The sequence below is a fragment of the Eucalyptus grandis genome, chromosome 8, assembly GCF_016545825.1.
Source record: "Eucalyptus grandis isolate ANBG69807.140 chromosome 8, ASM1654582v1, whole genome shotgun sequence".
NCBI classification, from domain to species: Eukaryota; Viridiplantae; Streptophyta; class Magnoliopsida; order Myrtales; family Myrtaceae; genus Eucalyptus; species Eucalyptus grandis.
Window position 1 is genome coordinate 13310347 of NC_052619.1, and position 18136 is coordinate 13328482.

The following is an 18136-nucleotide window of genomic DNA, read 5'->3' on the forward strand; positions in this document are numbered from 1 at the left end:
CATTCCCCGTATGTAAGTTGGTCTTACACACTTAAGATAGGGTCATGAGCCGAACCAATTAAAATAGTATTACTAGCGAGACGATGAACATGAAAAATTACAAGTCAGGAGAGTAAATTCTTTAATGTTAAATTGAGAGAGAGTGGCGAGATTCAAACTTAACAATTATTAGATATCATGTCAAAGTAACCATTTTTCAAAAACTTAAGTCGGAAGGAAACGGGCCAATATTGTACTTATCACGTTTGGTCTCGGAAAACTAAAAAATTTGTCAAAAGTGGAAAACTTAGGGGCAAAAAGAAAAGGAACTAAAAAGAACTTCTACAATTAGACATGAAATGTGCATGCCATACAACAACCACGGTAACTTTTCTTCTTTTAGTAAGATATTTCGACAATATATATGATTGTTTTGGTCAAATCAAAGAGAGGACAAACTCACGCATGGTCAGAATTTCATGTAAGACATAAAAATCATATGCGGAAGCCAGGGTCAATTATAGACAAACCTCTAGTCATTGTTCGTATTCACGTTCGTCAGAAAATCCTGAAAATTCAAAGAAATATTGGGCACATGCTACTAACACAATTCCCTCACATATACTGATGGTATATTCCAAAATAGAGGGTTTGTGTTAGACTTTGTAATTTCCCCATTAGAAATAAACGATTGTTCATTTATATTACCGTTTCCCATCAAGACAATTATCAAATGGGCAGTTGTTACAAAAATATATGAAATGTGGAAAAATTGAACATCGAATAACCGCCACTATAAAGAGAAAATGTGGGTCCGAAAATGTGGGATCACAAAAAAATAAATAACATTCTCCCACTTGATCCCATCATTTTCATCATACAGATTATCCAACTAATTCCATGAAAACTTTATGCTTAAAGAAAAGAAACAAAACACATGGATTATGGCGACACGCCCTTTAAGAGTGAATAATATCTTCCATGTATCACAATGTATCTTATTTCTTTAATGTTAGCCTATATGTGACAACACATCTTAATGAATAAACCCCATATTTATTCTAGAACTAAGGATAAATGTTATTTTCATAAACAACAAAATGTGTACACCAAAATTGAGAATCAACATTACAACAAAATAAGAGTTTCATACAACAAAATCGTCTATATGACGACAAATTACATTATGGGACCTACTCCCATACTAGTCACATGATCCTTATACTTCATCGGTGGCATGCTTTTAGTTAAAAGATCAGCTATCATCAATTCAGTGCTAACGTGTTCTATGATCGTTTTATTCTCTTTAACACGTTCCCTTATTGCTAAATACTTGATGTCGATATGCTTACTTCGACTACCACTTTTGGCATTTTTAGCCATAAAAACTACAGTTGAATTGCCACAATATATTCTTAATGGCCTAGAAATAGAATCAACAATTCTACGCCCAGTAATGAAACTTTTCAACCATACACCATGTGAGGTAGCCTCAAAACAAGAAACTAACTTAGCCTCCATAGTGGAAGTAGTAGTCAAAGTATGCTTGGCACTTCTCCATGACATGGCTCTGCTAGCTAACATAAAAATGTATTCAAATGTTGATTTTCATGAATCAACGCAACTCGCGAAGTCCGCATCAAAATAACCGACTACTTCTAGGTTGTCAGTCCATCTATACATAAGCATGTACTTTTTGGTACTTTGAAGGTATCTCATCACTTTCTTTGCAGCTTTCCAATGGTTTATACCTGGATTGCTCTGATATCTTCCCAACATTCTTACAGCAAAAGCGATGTCAGATCGAGTGCAAACCTGAGCGTACATCAAGCTTTCAACAGCAAAAGCATATGGAATGTTGTACATTTGTTCCTTTTCTAGATTGTTCTTCAGGCATTGGTTCAAATTGAACCCGTTACCCTTCACAATAGGTGCTATACTTGGTGAACAATCTTTCATCCAAAATCTCTCTAGGACCTTATTAATATAAGTTTATTGAGATAGTCCTAAAATTCCTCAAAGTCTATATTTATGGATCTTAATGCCATTGACATAAGATGCATCACCCATATCCTTTATGTCAAAATTCTTAGAGAGAAATTGTTTCGCCTCATGTAGCAATCTCTTATCATTGGTTGTAAATAGAATATCATCTACATATAGCATAAGGAAACAAATTTTGCTCCTACTGACCTTCTGGTATATACATTGATCCATGACATTTTCTACAAAACCGAATGAAAATATGACATCATGGAACCTTAAGTACCATTCGCACAATTTGAAGAGAATCTTTCTTAGATATAGAAGAAAAAGTCTTCGTGTAATCGATTCATTTCTTTTGAGTGAATCATTTGGCAACGAGTCTAGCTTTTATATATTTCAATGTTACCTAATGAATCTTTATTAGTTTTGAAGACCCATTTACAACCAAAGGGTTTCGCACCATCAAGTAACTCAACCAAATCCCAGACTTTGTTAGATGCCATAGAACTCATCTCTTCTTTCATGTTACCACAAATTTGTACCACAAATTGGATTTATCACTATCCATGGCTTGTGAAAATGTTTTAGGATCATTTTTAGCTCCAATATTGTAGTCATACTTTTGTAAATACACAATATAATCGGGATAAGTACACTAATGGTGCCATAAGTTGTGTACGGCGCTCACTTTGATGCCAAAAGTTTCCGTCGAATCATTTAAGTGCCAAAAAATTTGAAAAACGCTCACTTTAGTGCCAACGCCGATCTGATCGGTTGGAAATCTGACGTGGCCTTTTTTTTATTAATTTCTTATGCTGATGTGGCTCGCCGGAGTTTCCATTAGATCACTTAGGCCTTCAAACGACGTCATTTTAGCATCCCAACACCAAAACAACGCCGTTTTGTGTCTTTCCCCCAAATTCAAAACCCTAAATCCCCAAACGACACCGTTTTGTGTCATCTTCTTCCCCGAGCAGATTCGTCTTCTTCCCCGAACAGATCCAGCAACACCAACAGTACCAAACCAACAACACCAGTAATTTTCTAGAAAAGAAACCACGCATTCGCTTTCGCCTCCGCCTCCCTAGTAGTTTTCTCCCATTTTCAATCACCTTATCAACCTTTCAAATCCCTAAATCTCAGCCTCACCACCGCCTTTTCCTAAGAAATATCGTCGAGTGCAAAGGAAACGCGAGCTCGAAGAATCCTCAGAAGCACGAGCGATCCGGCCAATGGTAGCCGCGAAGATCTGGAACTCCACCAGAGGTTGTCGGCGAAGCCAGCTGCTACGAAGGCGACGGCCGTGGCCCCGCCATCTCCTCCTCTGCCCTCATCGTTGACACCTCCCTCTTTCTCGGGATTTTTAGTTCGTTTTTTCTTTTCTTTATTTCTTTTGTCTTGCTGTGGCAAGCAACTACAATGGAGGTTGAGGGATGGCGGCTAGCGCGGTGGCCGAGGAGGGCAGCCAAGTGACGGTGGGCGAGGGACGGTGGCCGAGCGGCGGTGGACGAGCAATGGTGGACAAAAAAACCTAATTTCAATCTCCAAATAAAATTAACAAAGCGACGTCGTTTTTTGAGGCTATCCACGTAGGACGGCAAAACAATGTCGTTTTCTTAAAAAGACGAAAAACGACGCTGTTTAAAAGGCTCAACGTTTTTTTTTTTTACATATAAAAGCCACGTAATCATTTTGGTCAGAATCTGCCGTTGGTGGCACCAAAGTGATCGTCTTTTCTCCGATTTGGCACTTAAGTGATCCGGCAGAAACTTTTAGCACCAAAATGAGCGCCGTACACAACTTATGACACCATTAGTGTACTTATCCCAATATAATCACTAGGAATTGCCAATTTCCTTATTCTAGCAGATCTTCTCAATATTGAATTAACATTCTCTTGAGGAGCATGTTGTTCAACTGATTATTCAACAGTTTCTGGTAATTACTAAACAACCGGATCTACTAGATCAATATCAGTAAGTTGTGGAACTTCACCGATTGGTTGTTCAATAGTCGGTTGAAGCGAAGGGACATTATGAGCAATAACTAACCTTAAACTTGAGGTGAAATGTTGAGTGTATGAATGATCTTTCTTAGGAGCAAGGTCTCTCGATCGATCGCTCCCACTAATCAAGTCATTTTCAAGAAATTTAGCGTTTCTGGATTCTACAATCCTAGTGGTGTGAAATGGATAATAAAACATGTATCCCTTAGACCTTTTGGCATAAAACATGTAAACTCTCACTTTAAACGGGCATCTCCAAATTCGTACATGGTGCAAACTTGGTTGCCAACCTTTAAATAACTCAAAAGGTGTATTTGGGATAGCCTTAGTCGGAACTCGGTTTAATATGTACACTGCCGTCTTAAGTGCTTCCGTGACATCCCGATTTTCCAATTCTATTTTTAGTAAAATGAGACGGTCATTTCATCTTCGCGCATCTAGTTCTTTTCTCTGAGTTGGCCACTCACGAGAAGACTAATCTATCAAGTGAAACTGTTAAGGGATTCTAACGCATCAAACTCGAGAATTTGACTAGGAAACGACCTTTCGACCGAGTTAATCTACAAGGGTCATTACAACATAGTTAAAAATCAATTAGAGACTAGAGATAGGTCGACTTGACAAAGGCATGTGATCAAGTGTGGGTGATTCTACCAGATCACACAATTCCTATCGATCAACACTGGACCGATTTTTCTGTTATTTTGATACCTTGTGTCCATATTTGAAATCTTGAGATTCCCACGACAACTGAAAGTCGCTAATGTATCGAAGATGTGCATTGTGGCTTGAAAATGATCAACCATAGGTCAAATGCACAAACATTCCTAAAAGCAACCCGGTAGATTAGGACGTGCTAAGATCGCGATAGAGTAAAATTAACTGTGAAATTGAAACCGAATTCAAAAATTGGAAGTCACGTTGTGTCACAAATCATTTGAGGAACGTTGACTCATCTTCAGAAAATTTTTCTGCAAAACCGAGTTTTTCGACGAAAAATCAAAGTATGGTTATTTTGGTTCGGGAAAATTGGTAGGCCCACTTTTGGTCATACTTTTGGTATCTAAGAAGGTTCTATGGTCAAGGAAAACCGTAAATTAAAGTGTGGTGACATTGGATAAATTTATGGACTTCAATTTGGCTCAATTGAAAGGGGATTGAATCAAATTAAAAGAATTTGATGTACAAATATTTAAAATTTGTATGCCATGGAGCAAGAGGCATTTTGGACCTATTGGAAGATTGTCAAGGAAGCTTTGCGGTGAGTGGATGGTGATGTCATGTGAGGTCATGGTGCAGCCAAGTTGAGGGGGTTTTGACAAGTGTAAGGTGCCCATTGGCTCACCAAAAGGGGCCCTCACATCAACTTCATCTTCCTCCTTGATTCAAGGCTTTTCCTTAGGAAAAGAGGGGGGGAAAGCTGTGCAAAAAACCAGAGCTCCAGTTGCCCATCTGCTCGCTCGTCCGATCGCTCGCACGCCCGCCGTTTGCCACTCCTTCACCATTACACCACTCGCACACCGGCCCGTGTGTGTCCTCACGCCAAGCTACTAGTTCCGTGTTGTCTCGCCGCCCTCCGGAGCCCCCTAGACACCGTCGAAGCTGCGCCACCACAGTCCCATCCTTGGAGCAGCCAAAGTCGCCATCGCCCGCCGTAGCACGCTTGCTCGTGTGAGCTATTCCGCCATGCATCCCTATTGCTCCACCTTTGTTCGACCGTCCAAGCCGCCGTGAGCCACCGTCTAGCTCATCGGAAGCCTATGCAAGCTACTACTACCACCCGCCGATCCTTCTCCGCCCAACCAGCCACCGAGCAACCCTCCTCCGACCGTGACTAGCAGCCGGAGTTCTAGCAAAGTCTGGATCTTTAAGGCCCGTTTTAAGTGCCTTCCAGTCCTCTCTTTATGTCACCCCATGGAGGTTTATCAACCGCCTCACCGTTGTCTTCGCCGTGAACTTGTCGGAAAGCGATTCTGGTGAGTTTAGCTTCTAAACCTTAAGTATTGATTAGATTCAGGAGTGTGATTAGTTTAATGTATGATTAATTAAGGCTAAGTATATGTTTAGATTAGTATAATCTTGATTGGACCTTAATTGATTATTTTTTATTAAATAGGACTTGCTATCGTCAAGTGTCGCGGCGTCGAGCATGGTGAGATCAGCGAGTGGAGCTGGACATGAGCACTGTAGAGGCAAGGCGCAGGCATCGAGTTCTGGTGGTGCTTAGCGACAGCAAAGGGGAGCAGCAATGGCAGTGTCAACAAGCTTCGGTGAGCTGCTAGTGTTGCGATCTGCAGCGGCGGGGAGTGTCGAGGCTTTTGTGCTACGGGCTGAGAGACAGCAGTGTGGGAACAGCAGCAATGGTCGTCAAGGGAGCTTAGAACAAAACAGGAGTGGCTTAGGCGTTGAGTCACGTAGGTGGTCGGTTGCAGATGCGAGCAATGAACATGGAACCGGTGATCGGGGCAAAGTCATGGGGGTGCTCGCAGCTGTGGAGTTCCGACGGCAAATGCTGGTGGAGTTGAGAGGCAGTGCGAGCAGAGGATCTCGGGCGGAACAGGAATGGCTTTGGCGTCAGGCTTCATGGATGGAGACCGGTGGCGTGGCAACTGGCAGCGGTATAGGAACCGGCGACTGGGGGTGTCACAGGGGACCCGAAGAAGAGAAACATTGATTTTTCTCTCTCCCTTGCACGTTCGGTCACTTCCTTCTTCTTCTTTTTACCTTTCTCTCTCTCTCTCTCTCTCTCTCTCTCTCTCTCTCTCTATCACTCTCACGTCTTCTCCCTCTACTCTCTTCCTTTTCACTTTTCACTTCACATTTTGACTTTTCTCCCTTTCTCTTCTCTCTCTACATTCCTTGCACTCTCTCTCTGCAGAAGCAAAAGCTTCTCTTGACTTTTCCTTTTTTTGTTTTCTTTTTCCCTCGACGAAGAGAAGTCACCCCCCTCAGTTTCAAAACCTCGCCTTCCTTTTATAGAGGAAAGACTCCAAGTTGTTAAAGATCAGGCGATATTCACTCAACTTCTTCAACAAAAAAGTGGCTCCAAAATTTGACTGTTGAGTTTTTGAATTCAAAATTTAAAAAAAAAAAAATCCCTCTAATCAAAGATTATCTTCTATTTCTAAAAGATGAGTTTAAATTAGGTGTCAACATGGGCCTATGCTCCTTCGGGAACGCCATCAATGTAATAACGAAGTTGTGCTCCAAGGTGAGGAGATGATGCCTGGCTAAACGCTAATAGATAACTGAACTGCGAGTAGGCTATGTTTTTTTTTTTTTTTTTGTAAAAACGAGTAGGCTATGTTTATGTGGCAGTGAATAAAAATTGAAACGAATACTATGGTTGTTGATTATGTGAAAGTGATTGCGTTCCAGTTGTTTAAGTTCTTATTTCTACTTGTGATTGAGTGATATAAACTGTACTAACCTGCAAGAAAGAAATAAGGCGAGGTAAGTCTTCCGTGTAGTGTGGCTAAGCCACCCTTGGGCATATTTTCTTTCTAATAGAGGTTTAGAGAGCGAACTTGCTGAGACAACGTCTCACCCCGTCATGGGCCAAATATTTTCAGGACCGCAGATGGCGATACCCTATGAGCGATATGGTATTTCCGAGCAGATTTCCGAGCAGGTGCATAGTTTTCTTGATCTTGGAAGTCATTGGATCTATGAGCTTGTGAGGACCACGGTCTGGATCGAAGAAGACATGTTTGTTAAGGTGCCTCATCGATACAAAGCGTGGTTCCGCTTTGGAATCAATGGTTTTAGGATTGGTCCTCTGAGGAGTTTTGATATTCCACCTGCTGTTGTTGAGGCCATCTTACGTGAGGGCGTAGTTGACCCTCCCGGTGGTAAGGTGGAGGACCCATCATCTCCAGAGGTTGATTAGTCAGAAGTGGGATCAACGAACGAGTCCAACTAGTGGTCAGAGGACTGTTCCTTCTTTTTGGTGGATCGATCTTTTTGTAGACTGACCCCTTTTGGTGTAACTAAACTCTAGTGTGAATATCTATGAATGTATGTTTGGTTGTGAATGAGTTGGTTTCCTACTTTCTTATCTCGTAAGTCTTGTCAGGAGTTTTAGAATACGTTCTGCGTGCGCTTATGAAATGAATGGGGTCGGCGACACTACCTGGAAATATCGCATTTGCATGACCATGGCGAGTTGTTCGCGCGCTCGGGGCGTGACAGCTTCAGTCCACAAAGATTTAGGTAGTTTGGAGCCATTAAGCATAATTCGCACCATATCCAATAAAATTCGATTTCTTCTTTCCGTTACACAATTTTGATCTGGAAAACCAGGCATAGTAAATTGGGCAACTATCCCATGCTTTTGAAGAAATTTTGCAAATGGATCAGGTGCTTGTTCATTTTCAGTGTATCAACCATAGAATTATTCACCTCTATCTGATCTCACGATTTTAATTTGTTTACCACATTGTTTCTCTACTTCTACCTTAAATACCTTAAAGACATATAACGCTTCATGCTTATTATGAAGCAAATATATATACATGTAACGTGAATAATCATCTATGAAAGAGATGAAATATTTCTGACCACATGAGTCCATATCCGGACTACATATATCTGTATGTATGATTTATAATATTTCTATTTTCCTCTTGGCACCTTTCTTCGTCATGTTGGTCTGTTTTCGCTTTAAACAGTCTACACAAATATCACAATTAGTAAAATCTAAAATACTAAGTACTCCATTATTTACCAATCGCTTAATTCTTTCTATAGAGATATATTCCAATCTCCGGTGCCATAACATAGAGGAATGTTCTTTCATAACACATCATTTTATACTAACGTTATCATGAATGTGTATTGCATTATAGTAAGCATTGTCTTGTAAATTAATTCGAAAAAGACCATAAAACAAAGTACCATTCCTAACAATTTCATATTTAAACGATAAAAAGAAGGTTAAATCTGAAAAGTTAAAAGAGTAACCCAAAAGTACAAGTCTTGAAACTAAAATTAAGTTTCTAGAAAAACTAGGTATATAAAAGGTCATTTCCAAATTCAAAATAAAGCCACTATTAAAAACTAGTCTACATGTCCCAATAGCTTCCACATGCGAACGCATCTTGTTTCCTGAATAGATTATTTGTTTACTTCTCACTAGCTTCCTATGGTTTTGAAAATCCTGTAAGGAATTCGAAATGTAGGTTGTAGATTCAGAATCAATCCACCAAGTGTTGTAACTTACATCAGTCATATTAGATTCATAACAAACACGAAAGGTTGGATTACTTTTCTTCTCAAGCTAGGCCTTAAATTTGACGCAATTCTTCTTTATATGCCCATTCCTTTTACAGAAGAAACATTTAGATTCTTTCTTAATGTCAGTTTGGAGAAGTATTTTATCTTTTCCCTTATACTTGCCATGACCTTTATTCTTTCCTTGTATTGTCAAATAAGTATTTTCTCCCAATTCCATAATTAGTCTTTCCTCCTCTTAAAATACACATGGTCATGAGATCATTAATTGACCATTTATTCTTATGTGTGTTATAAGAAATCTTGAAAGATGCATATTGTTGTGGGAGAGTGTTAATAATATAATACACAAGGAATGATTCGGATAGCTCAACCTCAAGGTTCTTAAGCTGAGCTGCAATGTCCCTCATTTGCACGATGTGCTCATGCATACCTCTAACACTAGTAAGCTTCAATAATGAAAACTTCATAATTAGAGTCATGGCATGCACCTTCTCATAAGCCTCAAATTGCGCATCTATGGCCTCTAATAAAGCTTTAGCATTGCTATGCTAAGCAACCGAACCACGAATACTAAAAGATGTTTTAGCCCTTATAAACATCACACAATGTGGTTAGACTACTCCCATTGATTATAAAGAGCTATCTTAACTGTAGTGCTCGAATCAGTAGGAACATATGGTTCGTCTTTCCTTATAGCATTGTCAATGTCCATCCACCCCAATTGAAGAAGAACTAACTCCTTCCAAACTTTATAGTTTTCACCATTCCATCACACTTAAATTTAAAGAAATTCACAGGTTACAAAATTGAATATCAAATAATCATGCTTATGTCACAAAATTTAAGGCAAATATACATAAATTATGTTTTACCAATGTAAACATGTCACGAATATGAATCACATAACATAAAAACTGATTGTGAGCTAAGTTTTTTATTTAAATAGATTCATAATTACATCATGAAAAAACTACCATATTATATACATTTTCTTAATCCCTGTGGGTAAATTAAGAAAAATAATATGATATTTCATCATGATTAATCATATTAATACAATGAAAATTCTCGTTGGATAAAATTCATTATATTAATATGATTAATTACAATCAATGTCCATTCTAAATATGATCTGGAGGCTCTTAATATATAATTTAATTAATTAAAGATGATGTGGCTACTCTTTAATTAATTAAATATATGGATCATTGGACATTTAATTTCATGCACAAAATATTCATAAAATGCATGAAAGGACAAAATAATAAATAAATGTACCAAGGGGCAGAATAGTAAATAAATTGGCCAATGGCAAGATTGTAAAATTGCATGAAGGACAAAAAGGGAAAAGGGGCCGTAGGGATGGGACATCAGGCGCGTGCCAAGCAGGTGCCTGAATCCGCAACAGGCGCGTGGCCTGCACACGCACCGTCCAACGCGACGCACCTGGCAACTACTGCGGCAGTTCCGCGCACGTGGTCGCCACGCGCCAACGGTTGGTCACACGTGCCGGCACGTGGCACGTGCAACTACAACACGCACGTGGAGTGCACGCGCCTTCTTCCTAGCGCAACAGAGTCGTACTCCGCCAATTTTCGCCGTTTTCCGCCGTGGTTTCACCAGCCGTTTCTTCTTCGGCAACCCATCTCAAACACAACTAAATAATGGGTTTTGGAGAGCATGCAGGCATGACTACATGGATCCGAGTTTCAAGAAATGAGCAAGAAATTGGCCCCAAATCAAACGAAAATTTCCCAAAACACAAATCCTCAACCACCATGACTTCTATCGCCCAATTTGCCTCTAACGAACACCGATATACCGGAATAACTCATGACTAATGTTCCTCATGGCGGTGCAACCGTACTGGTCCGAAATCAAGGGGTGGGTCACCGGGATTTTGCCCAGAATCGGCGAGGTTTTCTCTTGACCTCAAAAATCCGAATTACTATTCATCTTTAAAATGCCCAAAAAATACACCAAAAAATCGACAAAAACAAGGCAGAGGCTTGCTCTAATATCACATGTAAGATATAAAAATCATATGCGGAAGCTAGGATCGATTATAGACAAACCTCCAGCCATTGTTTGTATTCACGTTCGTCTAAAAATCCTAAAAATTCAAAGAAATATGAGGCACATGCTACTAACACAATTCTCTCCATACACTGATGGTGTATTCCAAAATAGAGGGTTTGTGTTAGACCTTGTAATTGCCCCATTAGAAATGAACAATCGTTTCTTTATATATACCGTCTCCCATCAAGACGGCTACCAAATGGACAGTTGTCACGAAAATGTACGAAATATGAAAAAGAGGGTTTGTGTTAGACCTTGTAATTGCCCCATTAGAAATGAACGATCGTTTCTTTATATGTACCGCCTCTCATCAAGACGGCTACCCAATGGACAGTTGTCACAAAAATGTATGAAATATGAAAAAATTGAATGTCGAATAATCGCCACTATAAAGAGAAAATGTGGGTCTAAAAATGTGGGATCACAACAAAATAAATAACATTTCAATCAGCTTTTTGCCGAATAGGAAAGTCTTACATCTGAAAGATGACGCAATAATCGAACCGGACACGTCGAAACAAATAAAGTCAAGCAAAGAATAAATATAAAGGACGATATAGATCATGTTTCCAATCTCCGTCCTGCAAAAGTTGTAACTCTCCGGCACGTCCTCAATTTACAATACTGCACAGCTTCCTGATCTCTCCTTGTTTACCAGTGAGTACGTCGATCGAGCCCATCTTCACCATTGCCTTGGCGAACTTCACGCTCCAAGCGAAGTTGTTCTTCGCATTGTTCACGACCATCCTTGAAGTCGAGGGACTCGTGTACAGCGTCTCGTCAGAAGTCAACAAGCCACGGAGCTTCAGCAACTGGAGGTAGTACTTGTTGTCCAAAGTGTTGGCTGTGATGCTATCAAGTGGCACGGTCGGGTCTGCTTGCGTCACATTGCTCGGTGGTGGGCACTTGGTCTTCAAGAATAAAGCGTACGCAGGGTCCAAGGAAGGATCTTGGGCGAGTGTGGCGTTGAACGTGTAGAGGCGGCTTGAGAAGGAAGAGCAGTGGGAGATTCCAATCGAGTGTGCTCCTGAGAGAGTCACCATCTCATCCGCCGAGAGCCCTTTCCTAGCGAAGTTGGCAATGAGCTGTTGGGCGTTGAAGCTTGGTGGCGGGAGGTTCTGTGTAACTTCCGGGAGGCGAGAGATGCGGCCGTCGCGGCGGCCAGCAGCAACATCGTAGTATATGCCCCTAGCCTTGTAGGCACTGTCACGGGCGGCAAAAGCAACTATATCGGCACATGAGACGGTCCTGGGGCACAAGGCTTCGAGCTGGGCCTTGGCCTGATCGATGATTTCAAACCCTCGTAGGCTCGGGTTGTTCGCGGGGTGATCTCTTTCCGCCGGGTTTCCTGCGGTTGATTTCAAGAGCACTGAAGCATCACAGCCCTGAGATAAGGCGAATGAGTTAGTAACTGAAAGAAACCATTTGCCTCGTAATAGAAAGCTTACATTTCCAATATTTATTATATGAGTCTTAGCAAATGCTCTTAGCACACATTATCATCATTGTCTTTCTCTTAAATCGCAACTAGGTAGAAAAGGGGATTAATGAAAAGTTCAAGGAAGGAGAAATAAGTTGATCAAGGCGAAACTACTGAGCATAAATACTTCGCCGTACCCTAACGAAGCAATCATGAAAATGCATGCGAATGAGACCAGCTGCCATCCCGGGGTTCCTAGAGACGGCCTCAAACACGGTTTTCCTGACAATAGCTTCTGTCGACGGGCAAGTACGTCGGTAGTATCCCACCTTTAGGGACGAGTTCGGACTTCGAGCTGCTGTTGCAAAAACCGAGACGAAGAGAACCAGCGCGAGCGCACGAAATCCTGCTGTGATGGAAGCCATGTTGAGAGGCTTGAATTGGGGGATGTTTTTGATGGAGTGCTTACTATGATGAGAGGGAAAAGGAGAGGTGAAGAGATGGTGCGAATCCAAATAGTTCTGTGCAGGTATTTATAGTGCGAGAAAGCAAAAGGTTGACTTTTCTTATTTCGGAAACAAAGGAGCGGGTGCAGCTGTTCTATCGAAGAGCTACACGTTCTTGTTTTTATTTTTTGCTATAGAGAGATGGGTATATATTCAAACTATAATTACGTATTATTTTGTGACAAGATAATGTTGGACAGTTCATACAGGAATAGTTCTTTCTCTTCCCATTTGACCCTTTCCCCCTCTTTCCATTTGCATTTTGTATCTTTTCTCTCTTTTTCCAGCTCACTTCCTTCCTAATCCTTCTATCATTCTTTGACTTTTCTCGCAGGGTCAGCTATTGCCAAGTCAGAGGCTTATGATACGAGTTTGTCGAAATATTTGAAGTTTTCGAGAATATGTTTAAGAAAACAACATATTACAAATAAATGAATAATTATAGGCACCGACGATGTCTAGTCCGTTGGATCCATTTCATCGGAGAGATGAGTACACTTCTGTTTCGGTTTCATTTAGCCAAAGAAAAGGGTAATCAATCTTTTGAGCTCGACTAATTTTCGTGGATGTACATAAGCCCGTTTCATGTACATGCACTAAATAAGACTATTCACAAGATAACAAATCCAGCGATCAAATACATTGATATATGCTACTTTGCATACTGCAACTTCTCTCGAGAAATTGGTGACTGTCCAAGTGCGAAGAAAGGATGTATTTGGAAAAATTCAAGCATATGATTTTATTTTATTTTTGGTAGCAAAATTTCGAGAATATGATCAATGACTGCAAATGGGTGACTATCAATTTTTCATGTGTGAATGAGATTATTTGTGAAATATATGATTGAAAGCATCAACAGATAGTAAATATAATAATAAGCAATCCAATTGCAATAAACTTGTGATGTTATAGCTATTATCACAACCAAAGGTTCTGTACTTTATTCAAAGGTTTGCTTGCGTCAAGAAGGCCATCGTCAAATGACTGATGCAAAATTGCTACCAAACTATGTAATGAGAACCTATAATTCTTAAATTTTGGAGCAAATTAGTTGGTTAAAGGTGGAGGACAACCGTACAATCATCCACGTCATTCCCCATTTGACTTTGTTGATTAATATAAACAAGCCTAATAGGGATAAGGTCCGGGAAAGCAAAAGCCGGTCAAAGATCCGATAATTCTTCTTCTTTTTTTAATGGTATGAGGATTTAATTCAAAGTCGTATACCCAACAAAATAATTGAGATAATATAGCAAAATGAAGCTCCATCGCTGTCTCTTTATCTTCAGTTTACCATGCATCAAGACTATTTCAAAGTTTGAATAAGTTCGATTATTGTCAAGTGGATCCGAATCTTTTTTTTTTTTTGGTAAGGCTAGTGGATCCCAATCTTTTATTTTCATTTGAGACGAAAGCCGCAGTTCATCGACAAATTTTAATTACTTTTCCTTAGTTTCTTCATATTCTAAAAAAGACAACAAGTGGCAATGATGTAAAATTGCCAAGTAGATTGTAGTGTTAGACGAGGATCGTGTTTTATCTCGTCTACATTTTGGAAGACCCGTTTTGCAAACTAATTTTGACCGGATTTCCTATATCTCAAGCTAAATTAGTCTTGAACGGATTTTAAAAGCAGAAAGTATGGAACGCATTTGCAATAACTATCCTTAGGTTGCAATTGGTGCAGCATTTCTTATGGGCTTTGGACCCTGTTTGATTTAGTTTTCCCCAGAGTGGGGGAAAATATGAGGTATTTAGCAAGTGTTTTTGAGACCTCATTAGCTAAGTTGAAAGCTCAAGATAGGTAGCAAGCTTTTAGCATTTTCAGATTGTAAGTATTGGCATTGTTCATGTTAACTGTTGTTGATACCTAATTTTGACAATCCTAAGGAATAAAAAATAAAAATCGCATTGAAATAAATAAAAGGAAAAATATGGAAAATCAATTTAATTGATTATGCATGAAAGTTGAAAATTCTTATAAATATTCAGATTTTGATAAATGGGAAACAATTAAAAATCAAGTGAATAAAGAGCAAAAAAATTTCTAAAATGAAAGAAATCGAAGTAAAATTGAGTTGATTCGAAATTACACTCCGATTTATAGTTATGAATTAATACAATAGAAGATGGAAACTCAAAAAAGAGAGCCACATTTTTCGTCACCGAGGGAGCGAATTCGATAAATTCAGAGCAAAAATTTCGGAGAGAAAAATTCGCGCAGAGGAGAGAATTTGTGAGAAGGGGGTATTTTCCTTCGTTCAAAATTATTTTTGTGGGAAAGAAAAGTCAAAAGGAGACTTGACTTCTGCAAGAAGAGTACAGCAGCGAGAGACAGAGAAGGGACGTGGGAGGAGACGTGAGAGAAAGAAAAACAAAAAAGCAAAAAGGAGAGGAAGAGGAAAGAGTCGGTCGCCGAGGTCCTTCGCCGACCCCCTGCACAGCGCCACCGCCGCGGCTCCGCCAGCAAACCGCCGTACCCTACGCCGGCCACCGCGACGTCCAGCTTCGTCGCCGAAGCCCGCCGCTGCCGCCTCGCCGACGCCTGCAGCGCCCCTCGACGCTCCGTCTCCGCGCTGCTCGCCACCACCAGCAACCTGCAGCACCCCGTCCGGCGACGCTCGCTCCCTCACCCGTCGGCCCGCGATCTGCTGTTCGCGCCTCACCCGCGACTACACCTCTGCCCGAGCGCCACCACTCACCTCCGCTGCAGTGTGACCCTCCCTCTGCCGCTCGTCCGTTCACCGTTGCACCCCAGTACCGCTGCTGCCCCGCCGACGCCTGCAGCACTCCTCGCTGCCCCGCTCGCCGTCTCCGAGCGACCCATTGCACCGGCAACTCGCAAGTCCCCGCGCCGGCCCGCCCCTGCTCCACCGCCCGAGCGTCGACGCCTGCAACCCACGAGCACCGCTGCCCTCCGCCTGAGCGTCCCTGCCAGGCGCCCCGATGACCGCGTCTCTGCAACCGTCGTCGCCGTTCTCGCCGTCGCTGCGCCGCTTTCTCCGCCTTTCTCTGCCTGCATCAGCGACGACGAACGCCCCCGCACTCCGACGACCGTGCCTCCACAGCCGCGAGCACCCGACTGCGCCCCTGCCGTCCTCCGCCCGAGTGCCGCCCAGCCAACGTCTGCAGCTCCGCCGTCCCGCGCCTCAGCCCGCACCGTCTTCGCCTGCGATCCGCTCCCCGTCGACGCTGCTGTCCTCTTTCTCTTAGGTAGTCTAGTTTATTTTATTTTATTTTTTTTGTTTTTAACTTATTTTACCTTTTAGTTTAGTTATTTAAATTGGGACATTAGATCCCAATGTTCATTTAACGAATCTTGTAAGCATTAACCTCAGGGGTTTTATCCAAAATTATTGTAATTATTAATTTGATATGTAAGACGTTGGATCCTTTTTTAGCATTTTAATAGTATTTTAATTGTTAAATCATTATAATTATTAATTTGATCGGAAGACTTCAGATAAAATTTTTAATTATTTTGAACTTTGTCATGATGTTTAGGGTTTGAGTAGTCATTAATTTAATCTGTGAGACAACGGATTATTTTTTTCGATTATTTTAACCCTTCATTTAGTGAATATCTTGATTAGTTTAGATGTAATGTTTATCTGATAATTACTTGTCTTGAAAACACACAAAAAATATAAATAAAAAAATCAAATCTTGCATTGGGATATGTTAGTTTCGTAAATTAGGATTGCATTTTCAGGTTGCACATTTAGATAATTTTTTTGGAATAAATTAGAATTGGATTTAAATAGTTTTAAAAAAGCTTAGATAATCTTTGCACATTTTTAATAATCTTTCTTTTTCTTAAAATTTTTTTTTCTAAAATAGGATAGGGTTTAAGTCAAATTAATCCCTAAAATAAATTAGAAAATTATTCATTTTAGATAGTTTAATTAAGGCTTTTATTAATTCCGAATTTCAATAAAAAAAATCACAAAAATATTAGGTGCATGTCAAATAATTTGCATAATAAGTTCATTTATTTAGAATTTGTTTGTTAGTAAAACTAAGTCATGTAGTTAAATTGCATGTTTTAATTTATAAAAAAAAAAAACCCCAAAAATTGCTTGCTTTGTATGTTTAATTTCTTTTTTAATGCAATTTGTTTGATTGAGTGTTTAATAATAATTGAGCACCCGTGTAATCACCTTATTATATGATAGTAAATTATGTTAAAATAAATTCAAACTGCCTACAAAAACATTTTTGAAAATAAAAGAATGATACCGAAAGGGTATTAGAGAAATCTAGTGTAACCAAGTCCTCATATCTAAAGTCTCTAGTTTGTATAAGTAAAATAATTCTCTCGTTATTTTACTTAAATGTCTAATTGACATACCGAAAACTAATTAGTGGCGACTCCTTGATAAAATTTATCTGCATGTTAAAAAAACTTGAATCTAAAGTCGCAAATTAGTATGAATTTAGAAGAGCTCGGGTTAAATCTAAGCTTAGCAGTCCATTAACTTAAACCCTAGGTGGTGCACTTGAAATCTAGATCGCGACAATTGTTCATCTTCGTTGGTTTGTACAATGGAGTTAAATGGAGGCTAACGACTGCCACCTAAGGGGTCATGCATCCCCGTCAACCGCTACTTAGGGGTCATGTGTCCCCAATGACACAACCTTAGGCGGCTCCACTTGTGTCATGGGAAGCCAAGCAACATCACTTAAGGTAGGGTAACCTCAGGCAAGGCTATTCGATGGTTGTTTTAGCTAAGAGTGAGCATGGTTAGGTGGGTGGTTCTCACTTTGGAATTGAGAACCGCCAATTAAGGACTGATTCCAAAAAATTGAAACTGTCTATTGATTATATGGATCCACTTAGGAATTGGACTGCTAGTTCAATCTAGTCCGATCCAGTTCCTTGGTTGGTCCATGAAACTGGTCCCACCAAGCTTCACACCCTCA

The 18136-nt window shown here is 40.3% G+C and overlaps 2 protein-coding genes across 2 annotated transcripts; one reads left to right on the forward strand and one right to left on the reverse strand.

Moving 5' to 3' along the window:
- Positions 1-11694: 11694 nt before the first annotated feature.
- Positions 11695-13190, reverse strand: LOC104456609 (peroxidase 5). The gene is made up of 2 exons (XM_010071437.3): positions 12902-13190; positions 11695-12669 (listed from the first exon to the last, which is right to left on the reverse strand). The coding sequence occupies exons 1-2, from the start codon at positions 13127-13129 to the stop codon at positions 11896-11898; spliced, it is 1002 nt and encodes a 333-aa protein (XP_010069739.2). The 5' UTR covers positions 13130-13190; the 3' UTR covers positions 11695-11895.
- Positions 13191-13664: 474 nt separating this feature from the next.
- On the forward strand, positions 13665-16728 carry LOC104428972 (uncharacterized protein KIAA0754-like). The gene is made up of 3 exons (XM_039299607.1): positions 13665-13718; positions 15658-16426; positions 16718-16728. The coding sequence occupies exons 1-3, from the start codon at positions 13665-13667 to the stop codon at positions 16726-16728; spliced, it is 834 nt and encodes a 277-aa protein (XP_039155541.1).
- Positions 16729-18136: the final 1408 nt, after the last annotated feature.

Coding starts and splice junctions, on each gene's coding strand:
- LOC104456609 (XM_010071437.3), bottom strand. CDS start 13,129: ATGGCTTCCATCACAGCAGGATTTCGTGCGCTCGCGCTGGTTCTCTTC. Junction 12,670..12,901: donor TTCATGATTGCTTCGTTAGG/GTACGGCGAAGT, acceptor GCCTTATCTCAG/GGCTGTGATGCTTCAGTGCT.
- LOC104428972 (XM_039299607.1), top strand. CDS start 13,665: ATGTCTAGTCCGTTGGATCCATTTCATCGGAGAGATGAGTACACTTCT. Junction 13,719..15,657: donor ATGAGTACACTTCTGTTTCG/GTTTCATTTAGC, acceptor CCCCCTGCACAG/CGCCACCGCCGCGGCTCCGC.